Genomic DNA, 25,470 nt, shown 5'->3' with positions numbered 1-25,470 from the left:
TGGACGACATCGACTTCAAGTGTAGCTCTAGTGTAAATCTAGACGTCATAACATCGTAAATCCTGCCTGCCAGGCTCTCCAATGATTACGTTACGGTATTCCTAGTTTTACCTACGCGTACCCAATGGAAATATGAAGATAGAGTCTCAGAGTAGGGACTCCTCAGTTCCACCATAAAACAGTTGTGCGAAATTGACAAGACACCTGAGAGATTTGTCATGTTCATTAACGTTGCTTTAAATCTTGTCAGTGGTATTGCTTCATAGAATTAGGAATTCTGGTGTTGCTTTTGTATATTTGCAAAAGGTATTAGTATAAATTACGGTTTATTAAAAAAACAAAAACAGTTCAAAGATTATTGAATATTGTTCCTTCAACAGTGTAATGTTTCAAGATGGCGACTCCGTTTCCCACAGCCCTGCAGGCCTCTGTCTTTGCTCCACTTCCTGGAAGATTCCGAACTCTGATTGGGCGTCACGATGGGCTGTCAGTGCAGCTGATCGTCCCAGGGAGGCGTTGGGATTCTGAGTGCGGTTCTGGAGTAACATTAGCGGCGGCACTGCGTCCATTGTCCCCGTAACCCCAGTATTGCGAGAGCTGAGGAGCCATGAACCGCATTTTCGGCAAGGGCAAGCCCAAGGCACCGCCGCCTAACCTGACTGACTGCATCGGCAATGTGAGTTCTTATGAGCGTCTGCCACCAACTTTGTGTGTGGGGGAGTTGCATCTACCGAACATGGTGTATAGTACGATTTATGGAATTGAGAGTGCGGTAGTATAGAGGCGCGAATCCAAGATGTGTGTTTGGAGTTTAACTTGCCCTCTAGTGTCTCCCCATCTGCCATTGATTGTTATAGTATTGGTCCTTCGCGCGTCAGCGCATCCGCCATTGTTTCTGAACACCTGCTTTGGCATTTTTATTGCCCCTTAACAAACACTTCATTTTATAGAAAAGTGACTATAGTTGCCCAGAACACCAGTGAACCTCCTCCAAGAGTCTGAAATAACACGCGTGATCTCCTAGCGCCTCTTGAGAATGTTTAATATTATCTAACTTCACTCCCCTCATGGCCTCTCCAAACGGCTTAGTGTACGCTTATGGTCACACCAAACTCCCCTGTCACCCTCCCCAGGTAGGACACATAGCATTAGACAGCGCTTAGCCTCACTACATCTGTATTACACATTATTCAACCAATCGCATTATTCGCTGTTCTCACTGCTGACCTATCCACGAACTTGTTTTAATTGTAAGGTTTAGATTATACACTTAATTGCTTTCCAGTGACTTCCTGAAGCATAGACCCTAATACCTTTGACACTATACACTTACACTTTTCGTTACTCGGGATAGCGTCGCGTCTGCTACCCTGAGGAATACTGGATTTAGATTGTGTGGGTGACAGGCATACAGTATTGCTTGAGCACAATCGCTTTGTGTATCACTTTTACTTCCTGGTGTCCTTTGTGTTGCATTTTAGTGGCTGGGCCTGGCAGGGGCTGATCCTGCAGACGTCACACAGCCTCCACTGGCACCACCCACACAGGACTGGTCTCATGACTCGTCTCTTTCAGCCTCAGCTGCTCTGGACCGCTGTCGCTGGCGAATATAACGTGCTCTTTGATCAAAGAGGGGCTATTGACTCGCGACATTTATCTGCGCAGCTCTGCAATGTGTAAACTGATTTCATGCCGGGTGTAATTCACACCAGAAACAAATCGTTTTCAAGTCCTTTGTGAGTTTGATTAAACGAGTAGTTTGATTACACGAGTAGCTTGCATGTCTCCTGTTTTAAATAATTTCGTAGATTGCTAATTGCTTCCATTTTATAGTGCTCTCGCAACGTGCAAGTGTCTTCCCCCACCCTCTCCCAAAGAGAGAGACAACAGCGATTAGCGTGGTCCAACCAAGGTATAGTCTTTTATTCACATCGGCACATAGTATAAGTGAGAAATGATAACCATAGTTAAGATATTATTGTTATGAGAATAGAGGACGACAGATGAGTAAAAACAGCTCTAGGATTGCACAAGCATATCTTTCATCTCCCAGGGTCCCATTTCTGCAGCTTGCACAACTCCTCGATAATTTCGGAAATGTCTCGGGCTTTAGTCTAAAACGCCCTTATTAGGTCTGTTGTCATACTGTAACCATCTTTTTCTACGTTCACTTCATATTTGAGAAGCATCTTTATGATGTTGAAACTTTCATATACTGCAGTCATGCAGAGCAGTATTATCTGTAACAGTCTTCCTGTTCACATCTACCCCCTCGTTTCTAGAAGTTACTATGCGATGCCCTTGTATCGGATGACCATGAGACAGGTGTGACCGTGCTGTTTGGCCACCTCCAAGTTGGCCTTGTGCTCCACCAGGTACTTGGCGACTCTAGGTGTCCGTTGATGCTGCAGGTGGAGTTGGTCAAGGCGGTGGTGTTGACCAAGACCCGTGCTCCACCAGTGCCTGACTGTCGAAGCAGCCCAGAGTGGCAGGGCACCCTTGATGGTCTCTCTGTTGAAACTGACAGCACCACTAGTCTCAGGAGCCCTTCACTGGGTCAGAAGGTAGAACACAATGTCCAGGTAGCCTTAGCGCACCGCCCTTTGCAACAGGGTGGTGTCATCCATGCACTTCGATACCAACACCACCACCTCAGACAAAGTTTTGCTGCTCAGCAGCTTGGCCAGGAGCCGCAGTTTTCCATCGCTGGCTGCGTTGAATACAACTGTCCTCGGATCAATGCCTGCGGCGCAGGCTCAGCAGTGGCATCCATCCCCAAGATCGAACCTTCACAGCGCTATGCAGCCACCGTTCCAATGGCACCGAACATGCTGCTTCTCCGTTGCCAAAACCCTCGACTCGCAAAGCAATGAAAACTAGCCACACCTCTTCCAACGCCTTCTTTGAGCCCCCCTGGAAGCGGATAGGGGACTTGAGTAGCAAGACTGACGGCTAGAAGAGTGATGTTGTGTGGTTGCTGAGCTCTGCATATGACTAGAATTATTACGCGCTTGCCTGCCTCATGGGGCTTGCATGTCTGGATGAGTGAACTCTATGCACATTCTAGGTGGGGTCCCCGGGGCCAAATACGGCCCAGGGCCCTTTCCATTATAATAATAAAAAAAAGAAAATGCTTCCAGCACGACGCTAGAGGTCCGCTACCTTTCTGCAGTACTTTGCAATTGGGCCTCCTGGCACACTGCTGGTTGGGGAATAACGTCCCCTTACCTCCCGAGGGCCTCAGGACTAAAGTGGATTTCTTCCCCTAACCAGTAGTGCGCCAGGATGTGCGTTTGCAGTGGTGGTAAAAGGGGGCGTGGCCCGCAACTACCTCTCAGCAATCCCACTATGTGGGGCTTTCTGGAGGTACCACGAGGTGTTGTTGGGGCCAAGGACCCTATGGAGCCAAAGGGACTTTATCCCTCAACCAGCAGTGCTCCAGGAGGTGCTTTTGCAGAGTGGTGGAATAAGGGTGTGTGGCCTCCGAAGCCCCCTCAGCAATCAGCTTGTGTGGGACTTGCGGGAGGTAACTAGGGCTTATTGGCCCCCAAGGACCCTCGGCATCCAAATTAACTTCATCCCCCAGCCAGCAGCACCCCAGGAAGCGCATTTGCAGAGAAGTGGAAAAAGAAGGCGTGGCCTCCAAAGACCTTTCAGCAATTCCACTGTGTGGGACTTACTGGAGGTGACAGGAGGAGTTGTTGGCCCGAAAGGACACTCTAGAGCCAAGGGGACTTCATCCCCCAAACAGCAGTGCGCCAGGAGGCGCATTTGCAGAGTGGTGGAGAAAGGGTGTGTGGCTTCCAAATATCTCTAAGCAATCTCTCTGTGTGGGACTTACTAGAGGTAACGGGAGGTGTTGTTGGCCCCCAAGAACATCCTTGTGTGCCAACTATCCCTCCTGTTAACATCAGTAAGTCCCACATAGCTGATTGCTGAGAGGTATTTGGAAGCCACACTCCCTTTCCCCACAACTCCGCAAACGCGACTCCTGGCGCACTTCTAGTTGGGACATGAAGTCCGCTTGGCTCTTGAGGGTGCGTGGGGGCCAACTAACCCTCCGGTTACTTAAGTAAGTCCCACCCAGCTGATTTGCTGAGAGCTGGTCAGAGGACCCACCCCTTTCTCCACCACTTTGCAAACACCATTACTACTTAAAAAAAATATAGAAATTTCACTGAAAAAACCAAAGGTTATAGTTAGACTCAGGTTTCACTCATACAAACTAGTGAAATTCGGCAGTTCTAGTTAGCTGGGCTAACTTTAACTTGCACCCCTATAGTGCACTGCTTATGACCTCGCATATTACATCACTCATGACATGGTCAGTGACATCACTGATTAACTCATCCAATGAGTGATAAATATCAAGGTGTATTGGTTTATCGGTGGGTGTGAGTGCCCGTATGGATGATTCAGTGGGTGCGTGACTGACTATAAGTGAGTAATTAGGTGTCTCAGTGAATGTATGAGTGAGTGACTGGTTGTGTGAATTTATCAGTCTTTCGTTTGGTGTCTAAGTAGCTGCATGGGTGTGTGAGTGGGTACATGAGTGGCTGTATTGATGAGTGATGGTTGTCTGACTACCTGTATTGTATCTCATTGTGTGGGTGGGTAAGAGAGGGTGTCACTGCCTGTATGGATGAGTGAATGGGTGAGTCAATCAATGGCTGTGTGTGTATATATATATATATATATATATATTCACTGAAAAAACCATAGGTTATAGACCATATATAGTTAGGAATTAGCATTTACAAAACCTTATTTTACTCACACAAAACCATTGAAATTCCATATATAGTTAGTTGCACTAACTATATATCGCGCACCCGCAATCCACTGCTGATGATGTCACATATTACATCATTCATGACATGGTCAGTGACATCACTGATGACATCTCAAATGACATCACTGATGACATCTCAAATGACATCACTGATGACATCTCATTTGACATTACTGATCACATCACTGATGATATCATTCATGTGATAATACGATGAACCTCTTCAGACTCTAATATAACCTTAGATACAATCAGTGTAAACAGACACTCAGACTGTCACTCATCCATGGAGTTACTCACACACCTAGTCAGTCATGCAAAGAATCAATCACACCTCCATTTTCTCAACTATACAGTTATACAAACTTTACTTATTCAAACATATACTAACACATATTTACTCTCTTATACAATCCCTGATACAAGTTCACAATGATCCATACAGTCACTCACACATTCACTGGCTCTTATGCACAGTTATTTATATATGTCAACTCTCACATGTACTGTGTTTTACATATGTACGTACTTTTTGACATGTAGCACTGAGATATCCATTCACTCACCAATAAACTCATGCACACAGTCAACCGCCCATACAGCTGTTTCCACATGCACTTTTGAAACCATACATCTAGTGAATCAACTGCTCACACATCTATGCACAGTCATACACCTCCCAGCCACCCACACACACACTCAGTCTCCCATACAAATACTTGAGCAACCAATCAATAACCCATATAGTTACTCATATAGCTACTTATCAACACATGCAACAGTTTACAGAACAACAGACATAATGATGCACAAATTAAGACAGTTTAGTCACTAACCCATGCACTCAGTGAGACACATTTAATCACTCACTCATACAGTCAGTCATGCACCTACTAAATCCTTCATCCAGACACTTATACATCCACTCATTCTTCAATATGTAAGACATATTTTAACTTTACAGAAACATACAGTCACTGGATGTTGTCATCAGTGATGTCATCAGTGATGTCATTTGAGATGTCATCAGTGATGTCACTGACCATGTCATGAATGATGTAATATGTGACATCATCAGCAGTGGATTGCGGGTGCGCGATATATAGTTAGTGCAACTAACTATATATGGAATTTCAATGGTTTTGTGTGAGTAAAATAAGGTTTTGTAAATGCGAATTCCTAACTATATATGGTCTATAACCTATGGTTTTTTCAGTGAATTTTCAAGGTTTTGTAAATGCTAATTCCTAACTATATATGGTCTATAACCTATGGTTTTTTCAGTGAATTTTCAAGATTTTGTAAATGCTAATTCCTAACTATACATGGTCTATAGCCTATGGTTTTTTCAGTGAATATATATATATATATATATATCATCTGTATATCTATATAAATACAAACATAAATGCATGCATACATATACTTATATGCATACAGATGCATGTTATTTACATGAAAGTTGAAAAAACACTAATAAAAGCAAAGCTAAAAAGCCACCTCATTACAAACAGAATGGCTTTAACTTAAACGAGGGCGAGATCTATTGCATTTTCAATGCTTGTTTACTTTGGTTCCATCAAGAAGGCATTCAGATGTGTCACACATTTGCCATAAATTCTGAATGTTAGCACTCTAGTTGCACATTAGATCACTGTAGTAAAGCTACTGCTCACCAGGGACGTCTGCTGCTGGTATTCAAAGTGCATGTTTCAGTCTGCATGTCAGAATTTTTTTAATGAAATAGAAGAGGATTTGAGAAGTCACTCAAAATGATCCCTAATTTTTCTTTCTGAAGCACTAATCATACTTTCTATGGCAAAATTAACCCCCTCATGTTGTTCCTTTTTAAATTGAGTGTTTTCAGACTTACCACTTCATTCCAATCAAGATGGCTTCTGGTGTGCCATACTTTTGTCATAAGTAAGACTGTTAGCGCTCTAGTTGTTCTTTAGAACACTCTGGGACATTCTGTCATTGGGCTATACTTGGGGTACATCTGGGTGATATTTGGGCTACATTTAGGCTCTTTTGTCTCTGGTGGCCATCTTGGGAGACTGTATGTCAGAATTTTTTAATGAAATTGAAGAGGGTTTGAGAAGTCACTCAAAATGTGCCCTAATTTTTCTTTCTGCAGCACTAATCATAATTCATATGGCAAAATATACCCCCTCATTTTGTTCCTTTTTAAATTAAATGTTTTAAGAGTTACCACTTTATTCCCATCACGATGGCTCCAGGTGTGCTATACCTTTGTAATAAGTAGGACTGTTAGCGCTCTAGTTGTTCTTTAGAACACTCTGGGACATTCTGTCATTGGGCTATACTTGGGCTACATCTGGGTGATATTTGGGCTACATTTGGGCTCTTTTGTCTCTGGTGGCCATTTTGGGAGACTGCATGTCAGAATGTTTTAATGAAATAGAAAAGGATTTGAGAAGTCACTCAAAATGTGCCCTAATTTTTCATTCTGCAGCACTAATCATACTTTCTATGGCAAAATATACCCCCTCATGTTGTTTCTTTTTAAATTAAATGTTTTAAGAGTTACCACTTTATTCCAATCAAGATGGCTTCAGGTGTGCCATACCTTTGTAATAAGTAGGACTGTTAGCGCTCTAGTTGTTCTTTAGAACACTCTAGGAGGCTGCAGTAGAACACAAAGGAATCAACTGACAGTCTCTGTCCTTGTTGGATGTACATGTTTTACTGAGAATGTCAGACTTCATTCTCACATGACTGAGAAAGATAATGTGAATTTACAGAAAATATGCTTTCAGTTTAGCTTATGTAGCATACAACACACGGATATAATAAGGTGTTGAGATAAGATGTTTATTGGAATAACAAGGGCCCGCAGTAGCGGGATAAGAACTAGCGTGAACGAAGTCAGCTGTCATCTGTCAACCAGCACAGGTGACGTCACATAAATACATTCCTAACATTCTATGGTGACGTGTATGATGCTGGCAGAGGATATGGAAAACATACTGTCATAACATTGTCCCATTACAGTATAACATACAACATCTCCCTTCCTCCATGAAAACATAACCTGAATTTATTCCATAACATAGTCTTTAAGTCTGGTAGGCAATCTTATTACTCTGCCCGTTCTTGAAGTTTGCCCCCCATCAAGATGGTTACCAACATCATTCATACCAGTTACAACATTTTCATTACTCTCTGTTTCATTGTCTATCATGGAATCTTCCTGAACTAAAGCAGTACCCTCCAGACTAGAGGAGAGTCTGACGGAGTTTCCATTAGAATCCATAGACCGTCCTCGACTTGCACTTGAATGTAACATCTCTGAGCCACTAGACACATCATCCCATTCTAGGACACTCTCATCTAGACTTCCTTCTCCCTCTTCTGCTTCTCTCATTATGATTTGTTCTTGACCTGGTTTCAGTTTTACTATATCATCTTTACTGCGCCATCCTTCTCCTTCGACAAACACCGCTCCTCCTGACGCTTTACCAACTCTCATTGGTTTGCTGAGTCTTGACTCTCCCTTGCTCACCAAACCAGGCTTTTTTACTAGCACCCAATCACCAGGTGCAATGATCTTATCCTTAGCACTGTTTACCTTGTCAGAATATGTTTTATTCTGCATTTGCTTGCATATTATATTCTCCCTCACATTTAGTTCCTTATCGCATACTTGTCCTGCTTCAACAGCTGTTTTTTCCCATCCACCTATTTTTGGTGTCATGGCATTGTTGCATGCTCTTCCTCTCATCAAGAAAAACGGAGTAAACCCCGTAGCTTCCTTGGGCGTATTGTTGTACGCATTGATCTTTGTTTTAATAAATTCTTTTACATTCATTTCATTTGCCACAGCCATTTGGATTCCTTCTTTGAAGAACCTGTTTATCCTCTCTACTTGGCCATTGCTCTTGGGACTGTAGAGGGGAGTTTTTTCCTGTTTTATTCCACGTTTACCTAGAAATTCGACCATTGCTCGTGATACCAGCTGTGATCCATTATCAGATACCATGACCTTTGGTTGCCCTTCTCTCTCAAAGGTCTTATCCAGGAATTTTATTACTACCTCAGTAGTAACCATTTCCACAAATTTGTAACATACCCACTTGGTGTAGTAGTCCATCAAAACTATCAGATGTTTGCACTCATCTGGCAAAATATTGAAAGGTCCAGCAAAATCAATTGCCACTTTAGCCCAGGGACCATCAGGGATTTGCACCATCTGTAATTCATTTTTCTCCATTCTCCAGTGTTTGTCAGATCTTAAGCATTGCTCACATTTGTCAATAAGATTCCTGACTTCGCTGTCCACCCCCGGCCACCAATAGTGCATTCTTAGAACGTTCCTTGTGGCCGTGGTGCCAGGGTGCCCTCTGTGAGCCATTTGAATTATTTTCTGCCTGAGTCCCAATGGCGGCACGAAGACCTCACCCCTTTTCAAGAATCCATTTTCAAGTGTTAACTCATCACTCACTTGTTGATAATTTTTTAGTTCCTTTGGCATGTTCCTCACATGTGGCCATTTGGATTGTACATATTCTTTCACCTTCCCCAAAACAGTATCTTCCTTCGTACTTTCTTCCTATTCTTTTTCACCTATTGATCCTTCACACATTACTGTTGCGTCAATATGCGCAACTATGCATTCATTGTCGTCCAGTTCCTCATCTTTTTCTTCTCTCACTGGCAATCTGGATAGGCAATCCGCTCTACTGTTCTTACCTCCTTTTATGTGCTCTATTTTGAAGTTGAATTCTTGAAGCTTCGACATTAGTCTGATCAGTCTGGAACTTGCGTTGCCATTGCCCCGACCCTTACCATCCATCATATACACAAGCGGTTTATGGTCGGTTACCAGTTTGAAACTCTTACCCCACAGATAGTCTTTGAGTTTGTGTACAGCCCATACACAAGCTAAAGTCTCCCTTTCAATTGTGCTGTAATGAATCTCTGTTTCATTTAGCTGTCTCGAAATAAAAGCTATTGTGTTTTCTTCATTTCCTTTCCTTTGGCAAAACACAGCCCCTATCCCTTCATTGCTCGCATCCACAGTTACTATATTGTCAAGTTGTGGATCGTATGGTTTCAGTGCTGGCGCTCTGGCTATTTCCTCTTTGACCGATCTGAATGCCTCAACTTGTTCGTCATTCCACTCATATTTTACATTTTTCTTCAGCAGTTTCCTGAGTGGACTCACCATTTCTGGGTACTTTTTGATAAACTTCGCATAATATTCACTCAGGCCAAGGAATGACTTGAGTGTATCCTTATTCCTTGGTTCAGGGGCCTCCCTTATTGCGCGAACTAAATCGTCCTTGGATAAAATGCCTTCAGCAGTAAGGACGTGCCCTAAATATTCCACCTCTTTAGTCATGAATTTGCATTTGTCTCTAGCAACTGTCATGCCTTTGTCTTTCAAGATCCTCAGAACTGCTCCAATCAATTTTATGTGCTCACTTTCAGTTTTTGAATGTAACAAAATGTCATCTTGAAAGGCTTCTACCCCTTTCATCTTTCCAAACAAGACATCCATGAGTTTTTGGAAAACTCCTGAAGATGACGCCAGGCCAAAGGGAAGTCTCACATACCTAAATGCTCCAAACGGCGTGATGAAGGTAGTTAATGATTTTGACCTTTCAGACAGGCACACCTGATGATAAGCGGCCCTCAAATCTATGAGCGAAAAATATTTTGACCCTGCCGCTGACTGAAGGATGTCTTGTATCTTTGGTAGAGGATGACAATTTATTATAATGTTTCTATTGAGTGACCTCAGGTCTACACACAACCTAATGTCCCCTGACTTTTCACTGTTCTTACCTTGTGCTTACATGGAATTGCATTCTCTTTCAACTTGATGTCATGACTGAACCCCTTTACACACCCAATTACATTTTTGAACACATCATCATGTTTTTGAAAAACAGTATTCAAATCATTGTCTTCTCTCTCATCACAAATACTATTTATCCACTCTTCCCTCAGTATCACTGGGTCTTTTGCCCCCGGGACTAAAACCACCCCCAGCTGGGCTAAATCTCTCCATCCTACTAGTATTCTTCCCTTTTCAGCTACATAGACCTTTGTCTCAATCACTCTCCCCTTAAAGGTCACCGTGTCAACAAAATACCCCAACATATTTATGTCCTTTTCTCCGAATGCCTTTGGGTTCATATCAGACTCTGTCAATTGCACACCTTTCCACTTATCCTCAAAAAGAGTATCTGATATAGTCGTGATTGGGGCACCTGAATCGGCAGTAAATTTCAGTTCAACCTCCCCAATCTTGACATCGCTAATAGGACCTTTTATCTTACCATCTTCCATTTCTATGTACAAAACAATATTCGCACACATCTCCTCATCGAAATTCCCTACTGTATTTATACTTGTGCTACCGCTACTTCTTTTGGTCTTACACAGGGTTGAATAATGACCATACCTCTTGCATTTAATACATTTCTTCCCTGCCGCAGGGCAATTTTTAAAATCTGCTAGGTGGTCACTTGATCCACATCTAAAACAGCATAGCTGCTTACCTCCCACTTTTCTTTCATTCATGTTTCTTTCAAATGTCTTACCATCACCCTTCTTCTTCTCCTGTAAATAAAACACATTAGTATTATTCCCTGTTGAAGATAGCTCTTTAGTGGAAGTCAGAGATCTCTCTATACCTCTAGCAATATCTATGACCTCATGCAAAGTTGGTCTTTTGCATGCCAACAGTCTTTCCTGCACTTTTTTAGTGTAACAGTAAAATACAATCTGATCCCTGATGTATATGTCTGTCATTGCCTCATACTCGCATTCTACTGCCAAGACTCTTAAACATGCAACATAGTCTTCTACAGACTCTCCTTCTTGTTGTTTCCTTTGAGCAAACTTATGCCTGGCAACCATGATATTGTTCTCCTCATCAAATTGCCTCTCCAATCTTTTCAATGCTTCTTGATATTCATTCATAGGAATAAATGTTCCAGGTGGACTTTCATATTCAGGCAGGCTGTCAAAGATATCCTGACCTGCTTTACCTAATAGTCCGAACAACAAAGAACATTTCCTTTCTGCATCAAAGGCTTTCCCATCTATTGAAACGATGTAATTTTCAAAAGCCCTCACCCACTTTTTCCATTTCATGGTGGGTTTACCGGGCTCATCCAAGAAACGTGGAGGAGCACATATATTATTGCATTCTGCCATTTTATATATATTTAACTTCCTTTTCTGGTTACTTCCACAGAGCTTTCCACTTTAAAATACTTTTCCTTACTTCCGATTTACTATTCTGTGGCTTACTTGTGTTATGAGTTGCACAATTCGACTCCTCGTTTTATTTTTATTTCTGCGCGTGTGATTTCTCCAAGTGCCTCAACTGCTTTGTATTAGTACAGCCGATGTTCAGAACTACTGTTAAAATGGCCGCACGCTGTTTACGTCGTGACGCGCACCAATCAGCGCGCTCCCGGCATGCTTCACGCGTCTCAGCTGAGGTAATAGACTGACGCCTCAGCTGAGCGCTGTTACCGAAGCGCGCGAAAGATTTCCTCGTCAGCTTCATACAGCGCTGCTGCTTTGCAAGTATTTCTTAGTTCATTCAACTGCTGCACTTCCTCTCATAGATTCAGGTTACACACAGCGTGGCAGCCCGGAAAATTTCGTGCTGATATCACCCGCAGCACTTCCTCGTTCCACACGTCATGAGCAATAGGCTTCACTTTACGCGCTGCTGCACCTTAGTTCATACAAGATCCCTTCAGTCAGCGCTCAATTGCCATCGCACTGTACTCACTCCTTGTTGCTTCGTCGTTCTCACTCCCCGCAATTTACTTCATGGATCGATCTCGATCATCAATCATCGGCCGATTCTTTAATTACCTCCGCTGGCCCTTGTTGTGACAAGACCCTCGTCGCCAATTGTAGCATACAACACACGGATATAATAAGGTGTTGAGATAAGATGTTTATTGGAATAACAAGGGCCCGCAGTAGCGGGATAAGAACTAGCGTGAACGAAGTCAGCTGTCATCTGTCAACCAGCACAGGTGACGTCACATAAATACATTCCTAACATTCTATGGTGACGTGTATGACGCTGGCAGAGGAAATGGAAAACATACTGTCATAACATTGTCCCATTACAGTATAACATACAACAGCTTATAGATCCCCTTCCAAACCACTGTGGGAAAATCATGAGATATTAGTTTTCTTTCAAAAAATATTCATGATATCACAGCAGAAGGTTTTTTCACATGGTAAAATCACCTTAGAACTCACCACAATTCCTAAAACGAGTGTGGTACCATCAACAAATGATTTATAATGTAACTAAAGTCCTAAAACCCTCTATTAACTACAATGCTTTTTAATGAGGTGCCATCATGTATATTGGTCCCAAGATGGCTGCCAACACTTCTTGGATGAAGTGCTGACAGCCAATCAGATCAGATGTGTGGTTAGGCTCCGCCCAGATATATATCTTTTTTTGAACCTAAATTACTCAAAATCCACTGGAGCACATATATTGAGACCTAGCAAAGGCACATCGGGCTAACAGTCCCTACAATTTTGCCAAGTTTCGTGCAAATCCATTCAGCCGTTCGAGCTAAAAGTGAGGCCAACCGCCCTATGGAAATTAACATGGGAAAAACGCGTTTTGGGACCCCCCTTTTTTCTCGGCCCCCCCTTGATGAAACCCCCCCAAATTGTCAGGGGCTGCTCAGAAACAAAATGTTCAATTTTCCGAAAATGTCAGCCAATTCCGTCCACAAACGCCAAAGTTATTAGACATAGAATTTTCAAAAATCCCATAGAGAAAGAATCCTAACTATATATACCTACTGGCGACCGCCAGTAGGTAATATATATATATATATATATGTGTGTGAGGGGGGCTGTATGGATGAGTGAGTGTGTATGGCTGTGTGGGTGGGTGACTGAGTCAGTCATATATGGGTGAGTAGCTGGGTTATATGAGTGACTGAATGTGTGAGTGTGTGCTTGTCAGTGACTGTCTAGGTGAGTGAGCATGTGTTAGTATCTGTATGTGTAAGTAGGCGTGTGTGAAACAGTATGGGTTAGTAAGTGGTTGTGTGATTGACTGTATGGGTGAGTGAGTAGGTGTGTGAGTAGCTCTATGGGTGACTGACTCAGTGTGTGAGTGGTTATATGGGTGTATAAGTAGTTTTGTGAGTAGCTGTGTTAGTTAGTGAGTGAGTGAATGTATGAGTGAGTTATTGGATGTGTGTGTAGATCTGTGTATCAGTGAGCCCGTTTGTAAGTACTGGTATGGGTCTGTGAATGGTTGTGTGGGAGTGGGTGTATAAAAAGTTCTATGGGGTGTCACTGGGTGCGTATGTGCGGGAGGCGGTGGAATTGTTGAAACCTACAGTAAGAGCCTATTCCTTGATTGCCACTCCAGATTCTTTGGAATTTTATTTAAAGGTAGTTAATAGACCCTTTCACAGATGGCTATTAACAAGGTTTAGGTTTAACCTAATTCCTTTTTAGTTGGGAACAAACCTGGCCTGGGGCTCTGCAGATAAGGCTTTACCCTGCGATTGTGATAATTGCTCTATCCAGGACACCATACATTTCATGTTTTTTTGTAAACACTATTCAGTCATAAGGAAAAAATATATTATCCCATTACTAAAGGGTTCGGGGCTACGCCAAGTTAAACCTGCTCTAATGTTTCTGCAATTGTTGCAAAATGTCTGGGTCATTTTTAATATTGGGAGCTACTTGGTGGCAGCTGTGAGACTGAAGAAGTTAAGACCCATAAATCATGTGGAGTCATGATGTCCTCTTTTATTAGAGATTATTGTATTCTGGTTATGTATCTTTGCACCTTTTTTCTGCTAACTTAAATCATGAGTGGCATTTGGCTTTTAAATTTTATGAACATCACTGATTTTATATAGTACTAACTCACTGATTGTATGTATTTTTATACTATTCCCTTTTATGATTTTAATCTAATCGAATAAAGTGTATTGAATTGAATTGGGTGCGTTAGTGATTTTTTTTGCGGATGATGTCATCAGTGATGTCACTGACCATGTAATGGGTGATGTAATATGTAATGTCATACACAGTGTATTGTGGGGGCGTGAGTTATAGTTGGCTCTCCTAACTGACTGCTGAATTTCACTGGTTTTATGCAAGTGAAATCTGAGCCTGACTATAACGTCTCTATAACCTTTGGTTTCTTCGGTGAATTTCTAACTTTTTTAATATTCAATTTCTGAACTATAACCTCTCTGTAACCTTTAGTTTTTTCAGTGAATATATATATATATATATATATATATATATATATATATATATATACATACGCACGCATGCAAACACACATGGTGTGTGTGTTTATATATAAAACACTCACTAAGAGAATATTGTAAATTTATTCATGTGTTGACACAGGGTGACAAAAATGAAGGAACAACGATGCCAGTAAAGTCCATCACCACTTACTGCATTCTGGATATCCAGTGGAGAAAGGACTGGGATGTTTAAACTGGGGGCAATGACAATACATGCAAAATAGGTATTGAAAAAGGTGTAATGCTGAAACAAGTCTGCATTCAATAAACTGAAGAATGTGAAAATTGTGGAGTCTCCCTGATCTCCTTTGTTGGGATTTTGGTGAATATGTAATGCAAGACGGCCACAGTCACGAAGAAAACGGCTGCCCATAAGTCTGTTTGGCAGTATTGTGGCGAATTGGTTATATAAATATATATATTATATTCACTAAAAACAAACCAAGGTTACAGGGACATTATAGTTAGGAAACCGAATTGAAAAAAAGCTTAGAAATTCACTGGAAAAAAAACAAAGGTTACATGGACGTTATTGTAAGGCTTAGATTTTACACACACAAAACCATAAAAATTTAGCAGTTATAGTTAGCTCAGGGAACTATAACTTATGCCTCCGCAATGCACTTCTTATGACCTTGTATATTACATCACTTATGGCTTGGTCAGTGACATCACTGATGACTGATTAAGTCAGCAAAGTAAGCTTCAATATACTTCATAAAATACCATTAACACTTAAAAAAACAACCAAAAAACGACACAGGTGAGAGACATACAGCACAGAGCTCACTGTAACATTATCAACAATGGCACTCTTATTACGTAAGAGAGATCTCGGTGGATAGTTCTGCCTCTACTGAACCACTACTGTAAACACTAATGACCAAATTAAGACTAACCGTATAGGCTAGTCTATTGCAAACCACAACAACTCCATTAGTGAACAAGGAAAGAGGATGTGCAAATGTCAGATTTACACAAACCACTACAACGTACAACCAGTAGAGAGGTCTTAGCGGTCAGGTCACTGTGTAGCAAACCACTAGTAAAATTATTCTTCATCCTGGAGAAAACTGTGAGCAGAGAGGCGAGTCTGTTGTAAATGTCTACTATGCTGAGTCATCGCCCTAGAGAAAGGTCTTAGTGAACAGATGAATTTATTACAAGCTACTCCTACTTTCCTTATTCACAAAGGAGAGAGAGGTCTAAGGAAACTGGTCAGTATGTCATAAAACTGACCTATACTCAGCCATCACTGTGGGGGAAAGTCTCAATGAACAGCTTAGGCTGTCACAAAGCACTACCATACAGGTACATCAGCCGGGAACATGTCAGTGTAAAGCTAGTTCACTGATCAGTAGTACACCGTATTTAAAAATGGGATTATAGATCAGATGACATGTTAGAAATAGTATCACTCATTAGTAGTACAGAAAGAAAAGTAATTTAACTTATGCAGTAGCTTAATGTCTTTAAGTCTCAAACTTTTACAAAACACATACACTAACTGGATGCTGTCATCAGTGATGTCATTTGAGATGTCATTAGTGATTTCACTGACAATGTCATGAGTGATGTAATAAGTGAGTTCATAAGCAGTGCATTGCGGGGGCATAAGTTACTTGTAGCTCCGGTAACTATAAGTGCTGAATTTCTGTGGTCTTGTACATGATAAATCTGAGCCCAAAGATAATGTCCCTGTTACCTTTGTTTTTTTCTGTGAATTTCTATGTTTTTTATTGGTATTTCTAACTATATTGCCAATGTGAGTGGGTGTTTAAGTGGTATATGGGTATGTGCATGATCTGTCAGTGGTTGTATGAGGGGCTGTGTTGGTGTGTGGGTCTGTGAGTGGTTGTATGGATGTATGAGTGGTTGAATAGATGTATGAATGAGTTGGTGTATGGGTTAATGATTGTGTGTGTGAGTTGCTGTATGGGGGTGTAAGTGGTTTTGAGGGTATGTGGCCAGGTATGAGTGGGTGTATTGGTGTGTGAGTGGCTATATTGTGTGTGAGTGGCTGGGTGTGTGAGTGGCTATATGGGTCGGTGACTGGATGTTTAAGTGGTTTTATAGGTTTGTGAGTGGGTGTGTAAGTGGCTGTATGGGTCTGTGAGAGGGGTATGTGGGTGAGTGGCTGTGTGGGTCTGTGAGTGGCTGCATGGGTGTTTGATTGGGTATGCTTGTGGCTGTATCAGTTGGTGAGTGAGTGTGTGGCTGGCTGTATGGGTGTGTGAGTGGCTGCATATGTGGGTGTCGGTGTGTGAGTGGTTGTTTTGGTCTCTGAGTGGGGGAGTGAGTGGTTGTATGGGTGGGTGTGTATGTTTTTGTGGGTCTGTGAGTGTGTTATATTCCCTATTGGACTGGATCCATGGTTCGGTCGTGGATTTACACATTGGTGCGTGAAGTGCCGAGATGAATCTGCAGATCCAGGCGCATGGAAAACCAAACCTGTTTTTGGCCAATTTCTTGCCCATCAGAGGTTCCCTCAGAGACACCTTTATCACACCATGGGGTCAGGATACCTCTATTCTGACCCCATTAATATGTTTACACTTGAATTTTCAGGCCCTGGGACCGTGCCCCAATCGAGAATGTTGTGGCAACTTTCTCATCAAGTTGAGGCTACCCAGTCATGGCATTGCTGTTGGCGCACAAATTTGCGGATCAGATCCACTGTGGTGGGCCCATGGTCGATTAATGTCCCTAGATATCTATACATCTTCACTTTGTAACTTCGAAACCACGTAATAGATTTATACTGAATTACAAAAAGCACTCTTTCCGGACCAAGAGCAAGATCTCAGCCAAATTTAGTGTAATTTCGTTCAGCGGTTCGGACTGTAGTTGTGTGTAAAATTTCAATGGGAAATGCATGCTTTTTGACTACCCCCTTTTTCTCGGCCCCTTATTGACGCATCACCACAAAGCTTTTCATGCAGAACTAGGCAAAGAAGGGCACTTTTTTTTGCAGTGGGGACATTTTGTGACGATTCCCCAAATGTCACCAAAATTATAAGCAAACCACATAAAACTTTTCCTATGGAAACTAGGTCCTAGCTATAAATACCTATTGCCAGTAGGTAATATATATGATTCAAGGGACTACAGCTCTGCTTAAGTGATTGGATAGGTACCATCATTAATATCAATTGAATAGAATGCACAACTAAATGAAATGTCAAGTTAATATTTTCTCCCAGCTGTGGATTAGAAAATAACACTTGTATATGTTTACATGTTATATTAGTAATTTATTTCACATCTAATATATGATCTATCTATATGTACATTTCTGTTTATTTATTTTTTATAAACAAAGTAACATTTTGTTACCTTTTTAAAAGCCCCCTGCATAGGCCTTTGGCAGTGTGCAACAGGGGGTTTGCCAAACCCCCTGCAGGCAGCCTTCAGCCATGCACATCAGGGTGTTGGCCAGAGAGCATTGACCACAGAGCCTGGCCACAGGTTGTCAACCATCTCCGCAGGCAGCAAACCTCCCTGAAGCAAGAAAGACCTCGGGGACCCCAGCCCCTGGGGCCGCATTATATTTAAAAAGGTGGTGCTCTGCTCCCTTCCTGAGCCTTATAAGGCCCAAGGGACCGCACGCCTTGGGCCAAAATCCATAATAAAAACAGAGAGGGGCTGTGTACCCCCAACTCTTCTTGGGCCCTGGAGATTCCCTCCCACCGGGACACCAGCGAGTGCCCCACTGCCCATCTGGGGCATCCACGAACCGCAAGTTGGGGCCGTGTGGGATCCCCAGAGCCCCCACAGCCCCAGCTGGCTCTCTGCATATTGTAGAAGCAGGCATCGCTTCTTTCCTATGGAAACTAGGTCATAGCTATAAATACCCATGGTCAGTAGGTAATATATATGATTCAAGGGTAGCTTAGCAAAGGAATGAATAAGACAAAAGACTACAGCTCTGCTTAAGTGATTGAATAGGTACCATCATTAATATCAATTGAATAGAATGCACAACTAAATGAAATGTCAAGTTAATATTTTCTCCCAGCTGTGGACTAGAAAATAACTTGTATATGTTTACATGTTATATTAGTAATTTAATTCATATCTAATATATGATCTACCTATATGTACATTTCTGTTTGAAATGAAATGAAAGAAAGCTTTATTCAATTTTGTTTTTTAAAATCATGAAAGCGTACAGAAAAATGACAGTCAAATTAAAAATAAATATGTACATTCAAGGGTAACATAACTTCAATTTCAAAAAGACATTACCCCACCCTCAGAGTTCAGTGGTGTGACATATTCAAGGGGTTTTATCCCTCTCTAGAGTAAAAATACACAGGTTTGTCCTTTAAGGTGAGTAGACTAAAAAATTACCACAGTTGTGCAGTGGATCAAATCTGTTGGAAACAGAAAAACTAGTACCACTAGGTACCTGGGCTTCCCCACCCAACCGGTGGTGGTAAGCTATTGTTGGTCCTGGCCGGGGGATATTTGGCCTACAGGGGTAAAAATCAAATAAATCCCAAATATGTATTGGGCCATCCCCTTCTTGAGGCGGACAAGATCTTAAATATGATGCGATGTTCCGGTTCCTGAATCTAACAAGTACCAAGTCCCCTGAAATGTTTTTTGGTAGTGGGCCCAACCAGCCCACCCTTCTCACACTCAGGATTCCGCCATCTTTGTCCGGTGGTAGGGGTCTATTTCTTCCCATCCAAAAAATAACTTTGTTTAATAGGTCCTGCTGTCTTTCAGCTTTTCCCATCGCAGGTGCTGGTACTCCTGAAAGGACGGACACGTATGGCGCGGCTTCTGGCGGAAGATGTATGTATGGTAGTTTGCGTACTGTCTTGACCTCTGAGGGCCTTGATATAACAGATTTGAAAGGAGCTTTTGAGGTAGTTGATTCTGGGATTTTAGGGGATTGTAGGGTGACTTGCATGCTTTTGTGGATGGCAGTTAGCTTAGCTCTTGGAAAAGTGGTAATTGGCTGGGGTCAGTTCAATGTTACTGGATTATCGATGGGTTTCAAGATAGCCGTGATTTTATTCTCTAGACCCGAGAGCCTTTCCCCTATAGCGTTGATTTTTTTCTGTTAATGGGGAAATGATGGTTTTAACAAGTTGTTCAATCTGAGTCAGAAAAGAGATCTGGGAATAAGATGTTAGATCATCCAGTTTGACATCAGTCTCCATAGTGATAGGGAGATTATGACCAGACAGTACAGGGCTTACAGATGGTTTGTGGAATTTGGATTCAGTCCTTTCGGCATTGTCCTCATCATGCTTTCCTTTAACGGGTAATAACCATGAAAGTACAGAGGCTTGTGTGTTAACTTTGTTTGATAAAAAGGGGGATTCATGTGTACTGCCTTTAGTATTTGTAGTACAGGTGCCTTTAGCGAGAGAGGGTGCATCCACACTGACATACTTAGTTTTGCATAGACTGTTTAGTTCATCCCACAAGGACAGGTTATGCATTCTTGGGGAGAATAGTGGAGGAGATAGCGTACTAGATGGAGAATAACAGGGACAGTTTATGTCTGTCACATGAACAGTAGGCAGGGAGCTTGTGGTAGTCGTTTGGTGCATTTGCGCCGCTTGCCCTGAACACCCCTGCGCAGCAGAGTTTGTACCCCCCTTACAGGGCATGTTCAAAGAGGAGATGGTGATGTTACAGAAGAAAGGTAAAATAATATATGTAAACTATACCTCCTTTAGCAGAAGTTACAAGGGGGGTGGCCCGTCCCGTCCTGTTCGGTCCACTGAGGGCCACAGAGGGCCCGCCCTTTGCCCGGGCTTAGCCCCGGGCGCGACTCGCGTTGCGAGAGGTGTTGCTTGTTTTTCAGGCGCCTCCAGGCGCCAAGGTAGCGTCAGGGACGCGACTCGGCCGCCGGGGCACCTGGAGGTTGCAGTTCTTTGACCCGGTGGAGCTGAGCTGGTTTGCGTGGCTGCCGTTCCCCTCACGGCGCTGGACTGTGCTGTGGTGATTGAGCCGTTGCCCTCACGGCAGGTAGGTAGGTAGGACATTTCTGTTTATTTTTTATAAACAAAGTAACATTTTGTTACCTTTTTAAAAGCCCCCTGCATAGGCCTTTGGCAGTGTGCGACAGGGGGTTGGCCAAACCCCCTGCAGGCAGCCTTCAGCCATGCGCATCAGGGTGTTGGCCAGAGAGCATTGACCACAGAGCCTGGCCACAGGTGGCCAACCATCTCCGCAGGCAGCAAACCTCCCTGAAGCAAAAATGGCCTCTGGACCCCAGCCCCTGGGGCCGCATGATATTTAAAAGGGTGGTGCTTGGCTCCCTTCCTGAGCCTTATAAGGCCCAAGGGACCCCACACCTTGGGCCAAAATCCATAATAAAAACAGAGAGGGGCTGTGTACCCCCGACTCTTCTTGGGCCCTGGAGATTCCCTCACACCGGGACACAGGCGAGTGCCCCACTACCCATCTGGGCACCTACGAACTTCAAGTTAGGGCCGTGTGGGATCTCCAGAGCACCCACAGCCCCAGCTGACTCTCTGCATATTGTAGGCGCTGGCATCGCTTCTGCTCGGAGGGAGTAGCTATTTATGCTTGCTGCCTCTGGACGGTAGCAATATCTGGCCTGTTTCGCTGCCTGCAGAAGTGCAGGCAGGGAAACAGAAGTCTGCTCCCAACCAGCAGGAACATGTTTAAATCTCCTGCACAGTGAGATCAGACATTCCTTCTCAGGGAAGCTACACTGTCTCTGGTGTGGGCTCCCCTGGACAGGGTAATAGAGCTGGCCCCAAGGGATGGGGTCCCCAGGGCCTTTTAGGGGTCAGGGAGTTGACGAAACGCGATAGGACTGAGTGCATCCATTATGATGTCACTTGTGGAATAAATTATTCACTGCTCACTAACCCAAATGTAGAGTGTTTGGTGTGTTTCATGCTCCATGCTGTAAGACTCATCCGCCTCCTCTTCGTCACCCCCTTGTACCAGAAGAGCGCAGTAACCACCACATAGTATTAAAAGGGCTTGGAGTTTATGTCAAGTTTCCTAATAAGCCCCTGCTGTGCGTAGGATTTGGCGAAATGGAGTTGAAATTACAGGTACAACAACCTCTGCTTACTCAGTAAAAGAGATACTGGAGTGTTCAACCCAGTTGATGATAAAAAGATCTCAGGCTAAAAAACCTACAGGGGCCTGTTGGTCATTGCAGCACCGGCCCAACAAGGAGCACAGCCCGATGATGAAGCATGCCACCCTTAGGTGGGAGAGGGCTTGTGCTCAGATGAGCTAATGCTTTCATTGACTTTGTTGGGTCCGGGTATTTAATATACTACCCTGGAGCCCTATCAGAACTGTATACTTTATAAATATTTTTATTTTCTGTAGTCTGCGGTGAAAGTGTTCTGCTGAATGTGAAGTCATACAGATTTTTGTCCAGCTTCAGTCCAACTCCCAGCAAGGATTCCTTGGTATACAGCTGCAGGTGGCCAATATCTTAACCTCCGTGTACAACTTAAGCAATTTAGGTATCCATTTGCCTTTATGTAACCTAACATTCAGAAGGAAGCCTATCCGGATTGGCCAGCTAGCATATGCCAATTTTCTCAACGTACAACAGTAAATCCAGCTCCATCACCTGTTCATATGACAGCACAGTCAATGGGATATAGTCTAGAGACTACGAGACTTTCGTTACATCTACTGGCGTAGGCAAGGAGTAAAACCCACTATATTGCTGAGAGCAGAATTTGTCTCAGATTGCGAACTTGGTATCTTCCTGACTGAGAGCATAGGGCACATATTGGCCTTTGCTTAACATCCGATCCAAATATTTACACCAACAACCTACCAGAATTGTCACACGAATCCACATACTTCAAACTGGCTTCAGCCAGTACAACCCAGGCCAGTAACCACCGGACACTCTGTCGTGTGTTTTCTGCTCAACCTCACTAATTTCTCTATTGTCATCACTTTAATGGCATCCCATTCAACAGCAGCACGGGAAGCGCTCCCCTCATTTGTTTAAAAACCAAATCAAGTTGACCAAAGTTATGTTATGCCAATTTGTAAAGTGCACTAATCACCCATGAGGGTATCCAGCCACTGGAGGTGGCGTGGTGTGTGGTTCCTTTAGAGTTATTTGAAGAGCCAAGTATTCTGCTACTTGCCAAACTCTAGAGGTGAGGAGGAGGATCAGATGTGTACTTGGAGGCCACTCCATGTTTTGAGTGTGATGCAGGAGAATGAGCGACCTGCTCGATTTTGTGAAGGGGCAGTGTATGAGTGACAGTCAAGTCAAGTCAAAGAATTTATATAGCGCACTACATACCCAGAGGGTCTCAAGGCGCTTAGGGAGGGGAAGAGGATTACTTGTCAAATATCCACGTTTTAAGTTGCTTTCTGAATGCTAGGTGGTTCTGGGTAAGGCGAAGGTAAGTGGGGAGTGAGTTCCATGTTTTAGCAGCCAGGTATGAGAAGGATCTGCCTCCCATGGTTGTCTTGTTGATGCGAGGTACAGTGGCGAGGGCTTGGCTGGAAGAACGTAGTTGGCGGGAGGGGGTGTAGAAGGACAGTCGTGAGTTGAGGCATTCTGGTCCGATGTCGTAGAGTGATTTATGTGCGTGGGTTAGCAGTCGGAAAATGATCCTCTTATTGACGGGTAGCCAGTGGAGGTCTTTCAGGTGACCAGAGATGTGTTCGTTACGCGGGATGTCTAATATGATCCTGGCTGAGGCGTTTTGGATTCGTTGGAGTTTCTTCTGGAGTTTAGCGGTAGTGCCTGCGTAGAGGGTGTTTCCGTAGTCCAGTCGGCTCGTGACCAGAGCATGGGTGACTGTTTTTCTGGTTTCGGTGGGGATCCAGCTAAATGTTTTTTTGAGCATGCGAAGAATGTTGAAGCAGGATGAGGATACGGCGCTGACTTGTCTGTTCATTGAAAGTGAAGAATCCAGGATAACGCCTAGGTTCCGTGCGTGGTCTGTCGGGATGGGTGCTTTTCCAAGGGCTTCCGGCCACCAAGAGTCGTCCCATGCCGAGGGGGATGTACCTAAGATGAGGACTTCAGTTTTATCTTAATTCAGTTTCAGACGGCTGTGTTTCATCCATTCGGCAACTTCTTTCATTCCTTCGTGTAGGTTAGTTTTGGCGGTGTTGGGGTCATTGGTGAGAGAAAGGATCAGTTGAGTGTCATCCGCGTAAGAGATGATGTTGAGGTTGTGTTGGCGTGCGATGGCCGCGAGGGGGCTCATGTATACGTTGAAGAGGGTGGGACTGAGTGAGGATCCTTGTGGTACGCCACAGATGACTTCAGAGGCCTCGGACTTGAATGGTGGAAGGCGGACTCTCTGGGTTCTTCCGGTGAGGAACGAGGTGATCCATTCAAGTGCTTTTCCTTGTATTCCGATGTTTCTGAGGCGTTGTAAAAGGGTGCTGTGGCAGACTGTGTCGAAGGCTGCGGAGAGGTCGAGGAGGATGAGGGCGACTGTGTCTCCATTGTCCAGTAGAGTTCGAATGTCGTCTGTTGCTGCGATGAGGGCGGTCTCAGTGCTGTGTTTTGCTCGGAAGCCAGATTGTGAGGAGTCGAGGGATTTGTTGGCTTCGAGGAAAGCGGCGAGCTGGTTGTTGACAGCTTTCTCGATGACTTTGGCCGGGAAAGGAAGGAGTGATATGGGGCGGTAATTTTTGAGTTCGGTGGGGTCCGCTGTGGGTTTTTTCAGAAGGGCTGTGAGTTCAGCGTGTTTCCAGCTTTCCGGGAAGGTGGCGGAGTTGAAGGAGCAGTTGATGACGTCTCGGAGGTGCGGTGCTATGACGGAGTCTGCTTTGTTGAAGATGTGGTGAGGACATGGGTCTGTGGGGGATCCTGAGTGGATGGAGTTCATCAGGCGGATGGTGTCCTCAGTGGAGATTGGGTTCCAGTCGTTAAGGGTGTTCAAGGGGGGAGAATGTTCATCATATGGTTGGGTGGGTTGGTCTCCGGGTTGGTTTTCGAAGCTGTTGCGGATGTCTGCAATTTTGTTGTGGAAGAATGAGGCTAGGGAGTCGCAGAGGGCTTGAGAGGGGGTGATGTCGTTGGAGTTGGCCGAGGGATTGGTAAATTCCTTGACGATGTTGAAAAGTTCCTTGCTGTTGTGGGCGTTGTTGTCTAGTCGATCCTTGAATGCTGTTTTCTTGGCCTTTCGGATTAGTTGGTGGTGTATGCGGGTGGCGTTTTTGAAGGCGTCCTTGGTGCTGGTGGTTGGGTGTTTTTTCCAGGCCTTTTCAAGGGAGCGGCAGAGTTTCTTGGACTTCTTAAGATCATCGTTGAACCATGAGGCCTTCTTGCTGCCAGGTTTGCTTTGACGTTTTTTCAGTGGTGCTAAGGTGTCGGCGGTGTTGGATAACCATAGGGTGAAGTTGGCGGCGGCT

At 43.7% G+C, this 25,470-nt stretch overlaps 1 protein-coding gene across 1 annotated transcript in view; it reads left to right on the top strand.

The window, feature by feature from the left end:
* Positions 1–458: 458 nt before the first annotated feature.
* The window catches only part of CHMP5 (charged multivesicular body protein 5), a 157,775-nt gene continuing 132,763 nt past the window's right edge, over positions 459–25,470 (top strand). The window contains exon 1 of the mRNA XM_086965421.1: positions 459–676. Within this exon, the coding sequence (XP_086821547.1) occupies positions 608–676 (69 nt within the window). The 5' untranslated portion in view covers positions 459–607. The remainder of the gene's footprint in view (positions 677–25,470) is intronic.

This window comes from Lissotriton vulgaris, chromosome 4_1, assembly GCF_964263255.1.
Source record: "Lissotriton vulgaris chromosome 4_1, aLisVul1.2, whole genome shotgun sequence".
NCBI classification, from domain to species: Eukaryota; Metazoa; Chordata; class Amphibia; order Caudata; family Salamandridae; genus Lissotriton; species Lissotriton vulgaris.
This window is presented reverse-complemented; position numbering and strand designations above follow the sequence as displayed.